The following is a 15,874-nucleotide window of genomic DNA, read 5'->3' as shown; positions in this document are numbered from 1 at the left end:
TAGGTTCTCATTGGTTATCTGTTGTATACATAGTAGAGTATATACATGTCCATCCCAGTCTCCCAGTTCCACCCCCGCTTCTCTCTTGGTATTCCATGTGTTTGTTCTCTACCTCTGTGCCTCTCTTTCAGCTTTGCAAATTAAGATCAACTATACCACTTTTCTAGATCCCACATATGCATTGACATATGATATTTGTTTTTCCTTTTCTGAGTTACTTCACTCTGTGTGACAGTCTCTATTCCATCCACATTTCTGCATATGACACAATTTTATTCCTCTTTCTGGCTGAGTAATATTCCATTGTATATACTTACAACGTCTTCCTTATCCATTCCACTGCTGATGGACATTTATGTTGCTTCCATGTCCTGGCTATTGTACATAGTGCTGCAAGGAACATTGGGGTTCATGTATCTTTTTGAACTATGGTTTTCTCTGGATATATGCCCAGGCGTGGGATTGGTGCTTCTCTGTAGTTTCTTTTTAAATTAATGTTGTACATAATTCTGTATAGGTTGTTATTTGCTTTACTTCCTACAGATGTAACACTCCAAACAGAAGGTTGGCTGGTTTGTTTTTACCCATTGTTATACATTCATTCCATACTAGAATGAAATAGAAATAGTAAATGGACTGATCTCACCTCTGACCATATCATAATCTTTTTATCTCTATAGCTATGGTTGAAGCAGCTATGATCATAATGGGGATTGGATCATGCAAACTGATCGAATATTAGCATTTAAAGTGTTCAGCTAGTTTATTCTATTTTTCTACTGCCTGCCAGCATTTCACTTACACTCATAGTGAGAAAAGATGCCTTTCCTTTTAAAGTACACCTCAGCCTCTCCTGGTAATATGTCACAGCACGTTAAGCAGGAGGTCATTCTTTCTAATACTTTCCTGAGCCATGCCAAGTTGAAGAGATCCTATTGTAGCTTCCTTCTGTTTCTCCCATGGTTTCAGATGAACTTAACATAAAAATCTCCACACCAATCGTAAGATGTTGGCTCATCTCACAAAAGCTTTTTACTTTATGTAATGTCTTCGAGTTTATACAGCGCTTTCTTACATAGTTTCAATTATAAGTAGGTTTTCTGTAACCTTGATTTTCCTAATACAAGTGAGAGCCTGTTAACATGAATGCAAACCATTTTGTCACTTCTGCCTACCAGAGAGATTCTCTGACAACATCCTTCTCCTCTTCTTCATCCAGCTCACGCACCTTTTGGGTATTCCTAGGAGGTAGATCACAAGTCACTCCAGGTTGCTGCCTTCTGCCGCCACCTTCAGGACTCTGACTGCCCCTGTGTTCCAAGCTTTTGTTGGCCAGACTTACCACTTCCACTGTTAGGGTAAAATTATCCAAGAGCCCCAGCAGAGTTCTCAGGATTCTCCTCATATGTCTCCCTTATCAGGGAGGAATGTCTTTCCGAGAATTCCACCTCCACACTTCCTCTGCCTCAGCGGCATTCCCTTCAGGTACCCTGGTGGGAATGGGGCACTATGCTAATGCCTGGGTGGCAAGTGTGGCTGAGTACCTGGCATTTTTAGCCGCTGTGGTGGTGGGTGGGCTCTCTAGACAAAGTAGAAAGGAAAGGAATGGGCTTTGGGTAGACAGTTCACGGCCTCCGCCGTGGCCCACTCAACTGCAACAAACGTTTATTCCATTATAAACAATTAAAAATATGTAGAATTCATTTACAGGGCTTCCCAAATGGTGATAGTGGTAAAGAATCTTTGCCTGCCAATGCAGGAGATGCAAGAGACACAGGTTCAATCCCTGGGTTGGGAAGATCCCCTGGAGTAGGAAACAGCTACCCACTCCAGTATTCTTGCTTGGAAAATTCCATGGACTGGCGGACTACAGTCCAGGATGTCGCAAAGAGTCAGACACAACTGAACACACACACACAGAGCTCATTTACATGAAATCTCATCTGTCCCTCAAAGGAAGACAACCCCAAGATTATGCAGCTCTGTCCTCCAGCTCCTCTGCGTCCAGGACCTCTGGGACTATGCAGTCTTCTCTTTCAGATCTGAAATGGTTCCTCGTGGACCAGAATTCTGGAGTTTCAAGGCAAGCTAACTGTGTCCAACACATCCAGTAGACCGATGTTTCTCAAAGTGCAGTTCTTACTCCAGCAACAGCAGTGTCACCACAGAACTCATTGGATGTGAAAATTACTGACTGGGCAACATCCCAAAGCTATGAAGTCAGAAAATCTGGGTTATATCTGTGAAATTGCTGGTACAATGTAATTTTAAAGGTTTGGGGCCTCAAACTATAGGGAAAGCCATCTTCTCTTTTGTGTTATTACTTTCCTAAGCAAAAAAAGAAAGAAAAAAAGGATAGTGTTTCCTGAGACATAAGTGCTAACTTTAGAACTCTGTATATTAAGCAGCCTGTTCTTTCTCAGTAGCAGTACAATAAAATGGTTAGAAACTTGAGGTTTGATTTTCGAGTGCCTGGATTTCAATCTTAGCGCCGCCACACATTAGCTATGGGACTTTAAGCAAGTTAAAATCTCCATGCCTCATTTTCATCACCAGCAAAAGTAGAAACTAACAGTATAGTCCCTTAAAGGGATTGTGTGAAAATTGATTTAATGTATTTAGTGTTTAGAATTGTACTGGCCCTTTGTTTAAAAGTGACAGCAATGTGTAATATTTAAGTAAATATATTTACCTTATATCCCCTATTGGTAAGTCTGTTGATGTTAAGAATGAAATAAGTTCTTTTTAAAAAAATCTCCTCCAGCATCTAGCAGGGTGAAACAAATGCTAGATATTCAAAAAATGACAATGTGAAACATAGAGTGCATGTACAAAAAAGAATTTAAGTTAAAATGTAAATGCAATTAATTTAAATAAAAAGACCTGTTGGTGCAAAAAGAAAGAAGTTCTGGGTTGGATCTACCACTGTGTATCTCCCTGTGACTCTGATGCATCCTGGAGTTTGAGAAGCCCTGCAAAAGACAAAGCCAGAAAAGGAAGCGTAAGTACAATAGTACTTCCATTCAGGAAAGGAAATATGGGACTTCCCTGGCGGTCCAGTGGTTGAGAATCCACCTTCCAATGCAGGGGACATGGGTCCTATCACTGGTCAGGGAACTAGAATCCCACAGGCCAAGGACAACTAAGCCCACATGCTACAACTAGAGAGGCCTGTGTGCACCCACCACCAGGATACAGCCCAGCCGAAATAAATCAGTAAAATTCACAAATAAAGACATGAATACAGAAAATATACATGTAGGAATCTTGCTCTCACCTTTAAAAAAAAGATGAGAAAATATGCAGTAGACCCCGCTCCTGAGCACATGCCACACCCCGTGTGTCTTAGTTTTGCCGCGTAACAAGACTTAGTGACACACAGCGGCAGCCATCTGCTGTTCACGTGCCTTGGCCATGTGGGCTGGGCTCAGCGGGGCTTACCTGTGGCCCCAGGATCAACCGGCAGGCTATGGCCTCGTGTACAGCTTGCAGTTGGTTGGGTTTTGCAGAGAGTGATGAGGCTAGCTGGGCCATATCTCTTCTCATCTAGTAGTCCAGCTCCCACTCAATCACAAGACGGTGGTCTCAGAGTTTCCAGAAGCAGAAAGAAAGAGGATAAGCAACAAGCACTTTCCAAATCTCTGTGTTGTGTTTGCTATTGTCTCATCAGTCAAAGCAACCATATGGTCAAGCCCCATGTGTAGGAAGGGGTCTACATAAGGGTCATGAATACTTGGGATGGGGGGTGCACATTTTTGCAGCCATTTCTGCAAACACTTCACCATCCTGCCTGGCAGGATTAGTGAGGGTGCCCTACCTTGGCAGATGGAGTAAGTTTGTTAGTCTGGCAGCCTCTGGTTCTGATCTCCAGGAGTAACATGGTTGTTCATTGTCTTTCACTGGCATACTGTGCCATGCTGCTATGTATGGGTGGGTATGTCTTTCTTGGGAGCTGCATGGTTTGTTGCTGTGTCCTTATTGGTGGGAGTTGCAAATTAGAGATTTAAGTGTTGAACAGCTGGAAGTAGTTACAGCCAGATTTGGAGTGTCTTTGGCAATATATCAGCTGCAAAAACTTAGTGGGCTTCTGGACTATTCATCCCAGTGAATTCCATGTGCCGGTAAAACAGGTAAAGACTGTGTCTAGACCTGTGCTGTCCAATGCAGTAGCCATTAGCCAGAATTAGTCACTGAACACTTGAAATGTAGCTAGTTTTGAGATGTGCTATTTCTTCTTACTTCTTGATATAACTACTAGAATATTAATATTACATCTCTAGTCACATTGTATTTCTGTTGGTCGGCAGTTAATCTGCCTTGAAGCCTGAGAATTTTGGCCTCGTATTAATCATTCTTTCCAGTAAATAACACCTTCTCTTTTAGCCTAAACGTGTGTTCCTTGAAACAATTAAAAAAAAACATATATTTATTTATTGGGCTGTTTTGGGTCTTAGCTGTGGCATGTGGGATCCAGTTCTCTGACCAGGGATCGAACCTGGGCCCCCAGCATTGGGAGCAGGGGAGTCTTAGCCACTGGACCACCAGGAGAGTCCCTCTTGAAACAATTTGAAAGTGGTTCTCTGGAGAGGGAGAATTCCAAGAGGCCAAGGATAAGCTGCCTGTCTTTCTGGGACCTAACCTCGGAAGTCACGTAGTGCCATTTGTATAGTCTACTGGCCAAAGCAGTCAGAAGCCCAGCCAGGTTCAGGGAAGGGAACGTGGACCTCAGTTTTTATTTTTGGTTGCACTGGGTCTTCACTGCTGCACAAGGGCTTCCTCTCATTGTGCCGGCAGGGGCTAGTTTCTAGTTGCAGTGCGGGGCTTACCGTGGTGGCTTCTCTTTTTGTGGAGCACGGGCTCTAGGCAGGTGGGCTCAGCAGTTGTGGCCTGTGGGCTTAGTTGTATTAGTTGCCTCTCAGCATGTGGTATTTTCCCAGACCAGGGATCAAACCCATGTCCCCTGCATTGGCAGGTGGATTTTTTTTTATTTTTTGTATTTATTCTTTAAAAAAAATTATTAAAGATTATAACTGTACAATATTGAGACGTATAGAACAAAATACAATTATTGGAGGACAACTGCTCTACAATATTGCATTGGCCTCTGCCACACATCAACACAAATCAGCCACACCTACACCTATGTCTCCTCCCTCCTGAACACCCTGTCCCATCTCCCTCCCCATCCCATCCTTCTAGGTTGTCACAGAACACTGGGTTGGGCTCCCTGTTTCACACAGCAAATTCTCACTTGCTATCTGTTTTACATACAGTGATGTATATGTTTCCATGCTATTCTCTCAATTTGTCTTACTCTTTCCTTCCCCCACTGTGTCCACAAGACTGTTTCCTATGTTTGGCAGGTGGATTCTTAACCACTGGACCACCAGGGAAGCCCTGGACCTCACTTTTTTGATGGGAGGAATGTCAACAAATTTGCCACCTTAAAAAGCAAAAGCTGCCACAGTCCTCATTGTAAACCAGAGGACAGATACACTTACATTCCCACAGATTTTTCTTACATTGTTGCAGTTAAAAGGAAATTTCACACTCTACTACCCAATCAGGCATGATGTTACACTCCTTTTTTCAAGCTGAAATTCTTTTCTCAGCCTAAAAAAAAATCTTCCCCCTTCCAGCCCATGAACTACTACAGAACAGATGCTGAGGCCTTAACTCTCAAAGCACCAATTTTGGACCAGCATGGAAGGGGAAGAAAAATACTGGAATTCTCTCAAACTGTATGGGGAGATTTGGCATTTACATAAAGGACAATACCATTAAAGAATGGCAATTTAAGGCAACTGTCCCAGTAGTTTCTGGTAAAAATACACACAGGTCTGGACTTGCCTGGTGGTACAGTGAACTCGAATCTGCCTGCCGATGCAGGGAGTATGGGTTCAAGCCCTGGTCTGGGAAGATTTTTACATTCCATGGGCAACTAAAGCCCACGGGCCACAATTACTGAGGGCCACCTGCTGCAGCTACTGAAGCCCAGGTGCCTAGAGCTTGCGCTCCACACCGCGAGAAGCCACGTCAATGAGAAGCCTGTGCAAGGCAATGAAGAGCAGCCCCATCTCACCCAACTAGAGAAAGCCAGCACACAGCAAGAAAGAGCAACCGCAAATTTAAAAATAAATACGTAAGTAGTAAAAAATACATACAGGTTTGGATCCTTAAGTTGAATTAAAATACTAATTTTGGAACACCTATTAATGATACATCGAGAATGATAAAAAGACAAAGAAGACGAAGTTCTCTGGAAAGAGGTCAGAAGTCTAGGCAGGAGGACGCAGATTCTCCTCCTTCTGTCTTAAATGCTAGAACTGAAATAGAAACATAGCTTGCCAGGCTGTACTGTCCATGGGCTTCTCCAGGCAAGAATATTGGAGTGGGTTGCCATGCCCTCCTCCAGGGGGTCTTCTACATCCAGGGATTGGAACCTGAGTCTCTTACATGTCTTGCTTTGGCAGGCGGGTTCTTTACAAATTCGCGCCACCTGGGAAGCCCCTTAGAAACAAAGAGCTCCTGGTAAATGTGACCAGGAAGCCCCAGTAAAAAGAACTGCCTGAGTTCAAGTTATTATGGATGGGTGGTGTCAAATAGTCCGGGAAACGAAGCAGGGGACAAGATAAAAGCATACACTATTAGGTGCAGAGAACTGGAAAAAGCAAGGTCTGGGGCCTCTGAAAACTCCTTCCTCGCGAGTGCATAAAAGGTAAACGTCCGGGTCCACAGCAACACAGTGAGCCCATTTCACTGGAGAGAAATTGTGGCAGCAGGCTTGGACGCGTAGTTTCAGGAATCTCCCAGTAGAGGGCGCCATGAGCCCGGGAGTCCGCAGCTTGACTCGGCTGCGGAGGCGGTGCGTCCTGAGCCCGGGGGCGGGGCCGCCGGGCTCACATGACCCTTGCTCATGGCGGCGGCGGCAGCGGCTGCGCTGGCGGCGCTCGGCGGCCGGAGTCGGATCCTGTAGCCGGGGTGTGGGCCCGCGTCAGTCCGTCCCTCCTTCGGCCCCCTCGTTTGTCTTCCGGAGTGTGGCTGGTAGAGCCGGGATGGCGGAGCGAGGCCTGGAGCCCTCGCCGGCTGCGGTGGCGGCGTTGCCTCCCGAAGTGCGGGCGCAGCTGGCGGAGCTGGAGCTGGAGCTCTCGGAGGGTAGGAGCCGGGCGAGGGAGCGGGCGCCCGGGCGCCGCTGCGGATCGCGGCGAGGGGAGACCAGGTCCCCATCGCGCGCCCTGGTGGCCGTGCGGGCAGAGGGGAGGAGGGTGCCGGAAATCTGGCCTGGGCTTCACGTGAAGGGTCTCTCTCCTCCTCTCCTACCCCGGGAAGTGGCTTTCCGTGTGGTTCATTGTGTTCTCTGGGAGCGGGGGAGCGGGGGAGCCGGGGCTGGGGGGAGAGGTCTTCCTCAGGCTCGGGCTGCTTTTGCGCTCTCTGTCCCCCCAAAACCCCAGACAAAGCTGTGTCCTCCCGCTTCAGGCTTCTGCCCGGGCGCCGGGGCACGGTGGGGGCGGGGTGGGGGTGAGGCCGCCCGCGGGGTGGCTGACAGCTTGCTCCTGTACTCTCTTCCAGGGGAGGGCCCCACTCCTGTTTCAGCTCCCCTTCCCCCCTTCAGAAAAAGAGAGAGACACGGGGAAATCCGCCAGCATTTCTTCTTCCTTGTTTAACAATGCGAGATGCCTGCCCAGTGACAGGAGTGAGATAGAAGCGGGGTGGGCCGTTGAGGGTCCTAAGGAGGCCAGAAGCAGTGGCATTAACCCAGAGAGAGACACACGGGGCGGCTTTTAGACCACCTTTGTCAAAAGGGTTGTGTGGTGTTTTTTTTTTTTCCCCCTCGGTGCCTCTATTCGGGCTGAATTTTCCGCATCTGATCACCTTTTGGAATCTTAGAAGAGGAAAGGAGAGAGGTGCAAATCCTGGCCGGCACGGTCTTTCCTTTGACAATGGATTGTTACAAGGACGCTTGGATTGGTTTTGAGAATTAAAAGAATGGAATAAATCGAGCCACTATTATTCGAGAAGTCCCTGGACAACAATGAGAGAAACGTTGCTCTGTTGTGGGCATGTGATCAGGCTTCTTGTGCAGTTGTGATCAGTTCTCCATAAAGTTCCTGTTTTTGTCACAGGCTGCCTCTGAGACAAAAGCAGCATTCTCTCCAAGCTTGATATCAGTACTGTGGTGGTGCCCCCAGAGTTGCATATTCTTGAGTTCTGTGCCAAAGGCCCTCTCCACTAGCATTTTTCAAGTGGATTAAAAATTACTGATTGGAAAAGAAGAATGTGACAAGTTTCCAGGAGAGTTTTGACTTTTTGTTTACTTATCAAGGCAGTCTGTCTACACACCCCCTCCCCCCATCCTTTATAGTAAAAAAAACCAGAAGTAGATTTGAGTGTTATAAAGTCACTTGGGCATGTAAGGAAATAATTATTCTTAATAACCTTGTTAGGGTTTCCCAATGTATAGGGAGGTGCCCTTTTCATTTGCACTCAATTAGCAACGTATTATTTTTCAGTTCATCAGTTGGGAAGTTACTCTTTGGCCAGCCCCCAGTATCAGTTGTGGTGGATGAGTCTGTTTCTGTGAAATGTTCAGGGCATTGCTATCTTGATTCTACCTCTCAAAATACCTCATTCTTCTAGACTAAAGCATTGTCATTCAATCCATGATGACTTTCATTCAAATTGGACTTTTAAAGCAAGTTAGAGTAACACATCCATTATCTTTGATTAGCTAGGAGGAAAGAAGTTTGGCTGGATGTTTGCGTCAGAAAGAGATTAAAAATAGGAGTTAATTGCTTTTACTTGGAGAGGGAAATCCTGGAAGCTCCTTATTCTTGGTATATCTGCTTCCAGCTGATTATTGTTTACTTCTCTGGTTGTTTCTAGAGATGATTCCAAGGAACTGTTTCTAGGACTCATACTGGCTAGCTCACGTTTCCTTGAAGAAGGTGTGAAAGTCCTACAGACTGTAAGGCTAAGGCTTCAGCATTTTTCAGGACAAGTGCATGGTTTTTTTCCTGTTGCAGGATTGTTTTGGTTTGGCATGTGACTGGGATTTGAAATGGTTTCTTAAAGATTTATGCTACATTATCTGGTATTTCATCTCTTTTAGCGATGGAAAACTGGAAAAAATACAGTTGAAAAACCTCAGGCCTGCAGTGTCAGCATCTTGACCATCTGTTTGTCTCTCTTGCTTAAAGTACAGAGAATGGTTGACTAGAGAAGTAGGTAGACATTTTTAGGAATTCAAGTGAAGTTGAAACCACCACCAACGATCCCCAAATCTATAGCACAGTGTTATTTGTGATGCCTGTTAGCATATTTTGAAGGGACCTTTGTTTGTTTTACATCTTCTCTACAGTTACTGCTCTGACAAAAGTACTTTTTTCTTTGGGAAAAAAGAGACTTTTAACTATGTGTTTATCGTGTGTGATTGGCTTTGTTGCTCTCATTCCTCGATTTTATTCATTTTTCTCGGTTCAGGCTGTAGTGGGTCCTAATTACAGCGGTTGCCTGAGCTGTATGCCGTTAAAGAATTTTCTTTGTGCTCACTTGTGTTTTCAGCTGCAGGCTTGGGTCGCAGATGAGCCAGCTCTGCGCTGGAACGCAGGTTGTGCCTCCCTGGGCCGTTTGCCGCAGAGCGCGTCGCAGAGCCCAGTGCTGTGGCTGGTGCTCCGTTCAGGCGGGTCACTGTGGACTTGGTACTTCAAGCTGCCTGCGTTTGCAGCAGAAAGAACAGGCCAGCACTGTCCGGAGAATCATTGAAAATTGAACTAACACCTAGTCACAAGTTTTTCTGTAGACTAATTGAATAGGTAGGAGGTTTCTAGAAGTATTCTCATAACTGAAATTTTTTCATGACCTACATGTACTATTATATTTTTTGTATATTTGGCAATGAGCTTTGTTGTCTGAACTTAAATCGTATGTTTTAGTCAAGTGTATGCACATAAAATAACACTAATGATGGGAATTTGTTTAAATTTGTCTGATAATACGTTGTATTTGTGTTATGATTTGATATGTTATGTCATTCGAGCCTCACTTTTTTTTTTTATTTAACAGAAGGGAAAACCAAGACTCAGAAAGGTTAAGTGTTTTGTTAGTGAGCATTAGCTGCTCACTAATTAGTGCCAGTATCTTAAGCTGCCATATTATTATGGCATCTGTTACCATTGAATGATTTAAATATCTGTATAGTTATTGTACAAACTATTAAGTCTAATTTTTACTCTAAGCAAATGCTACAAAACAGTTGTATGTCGGGACTTCCCTGGTGGTCCAGTGGCTAAAACTCCAGGCTCCCAGTGCAGGGACCCGGGATCGATCCGAGAGCAGGGAACTAGATCCTATGTACTACACTAAGACCTCGTGCAGCCAAATAAATATTAAAAAAAAAAAAAGAAAAACTTTTATTAAAAAAGTTGTATGCCATAATTCTAAAGAGTCTTATTGATTGACTTTCTGAAATCTCTTTTAAAATCTATCATTCACTTATTTGATTGAGCAGACATTGATTTTCTGCTTACTGTGTGCTCAGGACACAGAGGTTAGCAGAGTACTGTGCTCGCTTTCAAAGATCTCTGAGTCTGAAAGGGAAATTACTTAAAAATGCCAACAAAACAGTTCATGATACCAAAGGGTACATAAGAGTTTGTACAGAGGCTGCCTTCTAAGAAAAGAGGAAACTGCTTTATCGCTGTGAAAAAGAAACAGTACAGACCTGGACGCTGGTGGAGAGGGCTGTGATGAGCCTGGTGCAGCTCAGTCCTAAGTGTGAAGGAGGAAGGCTGTCTGTGGTGTATCGAGGACGGCGTGGGGTGGGAGTCTTTCTGCCTGAGAACAGTCCCAGGGTGACAACTGGAAAGGTATTTAAGATAAAATAACACTTACAGGAAGGGATCCTCCCTTTTCTTGTTTGAACACTTCTCTGAGCACAAACACAACAAACCCAGACACATCCTCCCTTTCTCCTGTCTATTTCATCACATAACTCAGGGTCCTCAAAGTGTGGTACAGGTCGGCCTCGAAGGTGGAGGGTTAAGACACGGCTGCTTCCCAGGAGTTGAAGTGCACCCCCTCTAGGAGGTGGGCAGAGGAGTTGAAGAGGAAAGGGGAGAGATGCTGAGTTGAGATTGTGTTGCACAGTCTCCAGACTGGGAGTTTAGAATTAAGCCACCAGAGAACTGGTAAATCCTTCTTGTTTTACTTATCATGGAAATTAGTGTGGCCACTCCTCCTCAAATATGTAGCATAGTCATGAATTCATAAGAAACACGTTTATTGGAAAGTGACATCTAAGCAGTTGTCTTTCCTAGTGTTAGAAGTACTAAGGAAAGCAGGTGTGTGGGTTTTTGAATAACCCAAACAGGGCATTAGCTAAGTGGTTTATTCTCTGGAACTTGAATATCTCTTTCTTTTGGTGGGCTGTGCTCGCCTTACGTTGGAACACATCTTTAGGAATTGCTCGTCAGAGCCTGTGACGCATAGCTCAGCAAACCCTGATGGTGGCAATTTTTAATTCTTTAAGGGCAGAGTTTCATTTTATAGGTCACTTGGTGTCAAGTAGAGAAAAGCTGGTGGATGTTTTCTTGGAGTCCCAACTAGCTGTGAATGAAAAAAAATTAGAGTGATTATATATAAATGGGTTTTATTTGTGACTGTCAAAAAACTAGAATGGTGGTAAACTGGTTTTGAGGGCAGTTCCAGAAAGTAGTGACAGACAAAGTCATTGGAAGGATGATTCACTTTACTGTAAAGGATGGAGCTTGTTTAGACATTCTAGTTGTATGTACTGACATTTTGAAAAATTTATCTCATTGTTTGACAGTCCCATAACATTGAGGGGAATTTTTGAACAAGAGAAATCTCTAATCCTTCCCTCTCAGCCCAGCGCTTGATGGCAGCTTTCTTTCCTGGCCTATGTGTGGATTAGCGCCTCAGGGTTGAAAGTTCAGATGATTGGCTAAAAAGGGCCTTCACATGTGTTTGTATCGTAATGATTACAGTCCTTCATGGTTCTCATGATTAATCAGGAATGCTCTCTGAAACACTCCTTCCTGCTCTGCACCTCCTCGGCACCATTTCTCACAGTTCCTTAAGAATTAGTGGAAGTTCTACCTTTTTTCTAAACCTGCCCCTGACCACTGTGAGCTCTCTTGCTCCAGATCTTACACCATTTACATTTTTGCCAGTCATAGGTTTTTTTAATTATTTAAGTTATTTTTCATTTCATCTCAATGTAAACTCCTGCAGAGGTCATTCTTTAAGTCCTTTTAACAACTGCTGACCAATTTCTTTCTTGTAGTAAGAGTGCAATAAATTTTTGCTCACCTCATTTAGATGTGAATTGAAACATAAAGTCTCTGTCTTGGGGATTTGATCTTGGCACGAGGCAGGGTTGTACGATCATATGAGGAGTGTGGGCTTTGGCACCTGGTGGGCTGGCATCCAAGTCCTGGCTGTCACTGAGCTCTCTGACCTTGGACGGACTGCCTAACCTCCCTTGTTTTAGTTTCTTCCATTCTTGAAAAAAGGAACAGCAACCTTAACCTTACTAGAGTTGTAAGGCGGTTTAAAAAGAGATCCTAGGAAAACAGCTGAGCGTGGTGTGTGCACGCAGTCAGTGCTCCGTAAGTGTAGTCTTTATTGTTTCTGATAGTGAATAGATACGTAGTGATTTGGCTGTTTTTAATATCTTCTGTTACTTAGCAGAATATGGTTATGTATGAAGTGATGAATGGAATCAATTTGTGTAATTCTTTTCTGTAAGTAAGACTTGACTCCTCCATCAGTTGCTCCTGTCGGCACCCTCTACCCTTGTTCAACACGTGTTGAGTCACGGCAGGCAGTTGACTAGAGCAGAAAAGAGTAGCTGGTTTGTTTCACACAGGCATCTGGCATGTGTGCATATCCAAGCCTGTAGGTTCCGGCAAATGGCTCTGACATTTAAGCATGGTTTCTTAGACTCAAGCGTCTCCAAGCTATGAAAGGGCACATGTGGATACTCAGCCTTCACTTGTGTTTTTTGACTCTTTTTCCTCCATTTGTCCTTAGTGAACAAATCCTTTCAATTCCTCCTTCAAAACTTTCCTTGCATCCACTTTTTTGAGTTGCATTTATCTCCAGCCTTGTTCAGTCCTTTGTCTTTAGACTTATGAGTCAGCTCTAGATTGATCTTTTATCTTTTAAAAATACTACTTTGATCTAAAACCGTTGGTAAATCCAAGGCCCTGTAACTCATTGTCTTTAAATTCTGAGATTTGTGAAAGCAGGGATGGTCTTCTGTATCCTTTATGCCTAGAGTCTAACTGAATGCTTTTATGCACATTTTTTGGTAACTATGTCATAGATGTTTAAGTAAAAGTTTTTCATGTATTTGTGGGTTTTTGGTTTTTTTTTTTTAATATTTATTTATTTGGCTGCACTGGGTCTTAATTGTGGCATACAGGTTCTTTGGTTGTGGCATGCAAACTCTTAGTTGAGTTTGATCTAGTTCCCTGACCAGGGGTCGAACCCAGGCCCCCTACCTTGACAGCATGGAGTCTTAGTCACTGGACCGCCAGGGAAGTGCCTCATATACTTGTGTTTATAGTGAATAAGTTGACTTCCCTTGTGGATGCTCTTTGGTGAACAAAATATCTTCTGAAAGGCCGTTTCTTTGGAATTCTGTAGCATCACAGCTGACAGGATCTTTGGATGCGTGGGTTGGCTTTCGTGGACCTGGAGATGCTGAAGTCGTGTGTAGTGTGCTTTGAGTGTGCTTACGTGCCTTTCTGTGAAGGAGAGTGTCCAGCTTTCGTCAGTTTCTTTTTTTTTTTTTTTTCCGTCAGTTTCTTAAAGAGGACTGTGAAGCAAGGTTGAGAACCAAATCTGTGGACTTCCCTGTAGGTCCAGTGGTTAAGAACCTGCCTGCTAATTCAGGGTACACAGGTTTGATCTCTCGTCTGGGAAGCTAAGATCCCACATGCCGTGGGGCAGCTAAGTCCTTGTGAGTAGAGCCCATGCCCCGCAACAAGAGAAGCTACTGCAGTGAGACCCCTGCAATGAGAGAGTAGTCCCCGCTTGCCGCAGCTAGAGAAAGCCCGCGTGTAGCGATGAAGACCCAGCACAGCCAATAAATAAATAAATAATATTTGGGGGGAAAAAAGAAGGCAGCAAAGAAGAATGGCTGCTAACCTAGCCCCTCCTTCCCACTGTGCTTTAACAAAAAATGAACCAAATCTGTATGACCAGTTTTCATCGTTACTAGTTGGTAAGGAGGGCCAGGCTCCCTGAGCCTCTCTTCAACACTCACACACTTCTCTCTTTCAGTTCCTGTGTATCCCCTTTCTGTCTTTTCTCAGAGGAAGAGCTGTCACGCTGCCATTCTGCAGCTTATCCCTCTGACTGTGCTCTCTCCCGCCCCTTCTCTTCTGGGATCTTGGGATCTTACTTTATTGATTGCTCTATTCATTTGCAGTCTCCTGTCTTTGTCTTTTCCTCTCATCCTTAGCCTCCCACTTAACACTTGACTCTTGGCTCCTTCCCTTCAGCCTATGAAGGTACTGATGTTTCTCTCATCTTGAGCAAAGTCTCTTCCTACAGCCCTTTGTTGGAACCTGTTTGCTCTTGAGTGCCAGTGTTCTCCCCCTCTCATAGATCCTTAATTTCTTACTTTTGCTCACTCTTCAGTCCATTGCTTTTTCCTCATCAAGCCTCTGAAACAGCTGTTTCCAAGGCCAGTAGTGACTTCTGATTTCAGACTGGAAAGGACCCACGGTTTACAGCATCTTTCTCTGCAGCATTGGATACCACGCTCCATTATCTTTATCAAACTTCCTTCTTCCGTAGCTTGTATGGCGTCATTTCCTTCCAACTCCCTAACTGTTCCTCCTTTAGCTCTCCCTTGGGCTTCTTTTTCTCTCTTTCTCCCAGTGTGGGTGTTCCTATATCAGTCATTAGCCTTCATCTCACTTCGCATACACTTGCTGAGTGTATGTGAGCACCTCTGCCCAGGGCTTGAGCTGTCTTGACTGGGAGATGGCTTTCTAGTCTCTATCTTTAGTCCTAACTCCCATCTGCCCCCTTGATTCCCATTGATTCCCCCTAGACAGCTGTAACTTAGGAGATCCCAAACTGTACTCCTTGTTTCAGTCTGCTCCACAGATACTTGGGGGTCATCCTTAACTTCTAATGAGTCAGTAAATCCTGTTGATTCTGCTTTCTCCCCTCCATTCACGTTGTTTGTGCCTTTGTTTATGCTCTTACCATCTTTTACTGAGACTATTGCAGTAGTCTCCTAACTTGTCTGCCTGCCTTCAGTCTCTTTTCCCTCCAGTTCATCCTTCTCTGTTCTGTGATGGAACGATCATCCTGAAACACAGATCTCATTGTGTCCTTTTGCCTGAAAATTTTTCATTGGCTTCTTCTATCCACAGGATAAAATCCAGGCATCTTTTGTGTATCAAGAGCTTTGTAACCCTCCTTCCTGTGCCTCCCACAGTTGTGCTCTTGTCTCTAGCCATGCCGAACGACTTGTCCTTCCCTAAATGCATGGTGCTTCTTCACTTCCATGCCGTTGTCTTGTAGGGGGCTTCTCAGGTGGCTTAGTGGTAAAGAATCCACCTGCTGACACAGGAAACGCAGGAGATACGGGTTGGATCCCTGGGTCAGGAAGATCCCCTGGAGTAGGAAATGGCAACCTACTCCAGCATTCTTGCCTGGAAAATTCCATGGACAGCGGAGACTGGAGGGCTGCAATCCATGGGGTCACAAAGAGTCAGTCACGTGACTGAGCACGTGTGCCATTGTACTGTACACACTGCCTTTCTCTGAGAAATGCCCACTCTGACATACTCTTCCCTTTTTTCTGCCTGGTTGACTTCTCCACTCAATT

At 44.6% G+C, this 15,874-nt stretch overlaps 1 protein-coding gene across 3 annotated transcripts in view; it reads left to right on the top strand.

Annotated features, from left to right (window-relative positions):
• The first annotated feature begins 6,906 nt into the window (after positions 1-6,906).
• Positions 6,907-15,874, top strand: part of DIP2B (disco interacting protein 2 homolog B) — a 229,003-nt gene continuing 220,035 nt past the window's right edge. For 2 of the 3 annotated variants that reach the window (XM_061416130.1, XM_061416129.1), the window contains exon 1: positions 6,907-7,155. In XM_061416130.1, the coding sequence (XP_061272114.1) occupies positions 7,056-7,155 (100 nt within the window). In that variant the 5' untranslated portion in view covers positions 6,907-7,055. The remainder of the gene's footprint in view (positions 7,156-15,874) is intronic. The other variant, XM_061416132.1, reaches the window with a different exon arrangement.

This window comes from Bos javanicus, chromosome 5, assembly GCF_032452875.1.
Source record: "Bos javanicus breed banteng chromosome 5, ARS-OSU_banteng_1.0, whole genome shotgun sequence".
NCBI lineage: Eukaryota > Metazoa > Chordata > Mammalia > Artiodactyla > Bovidae > Bos > Bos javanicus.
The sequence above is the reverse complement of the archived record's forward strand: the minus strand, read 5'-3'. Positions and strand labels throughout refer to the sequence as shown.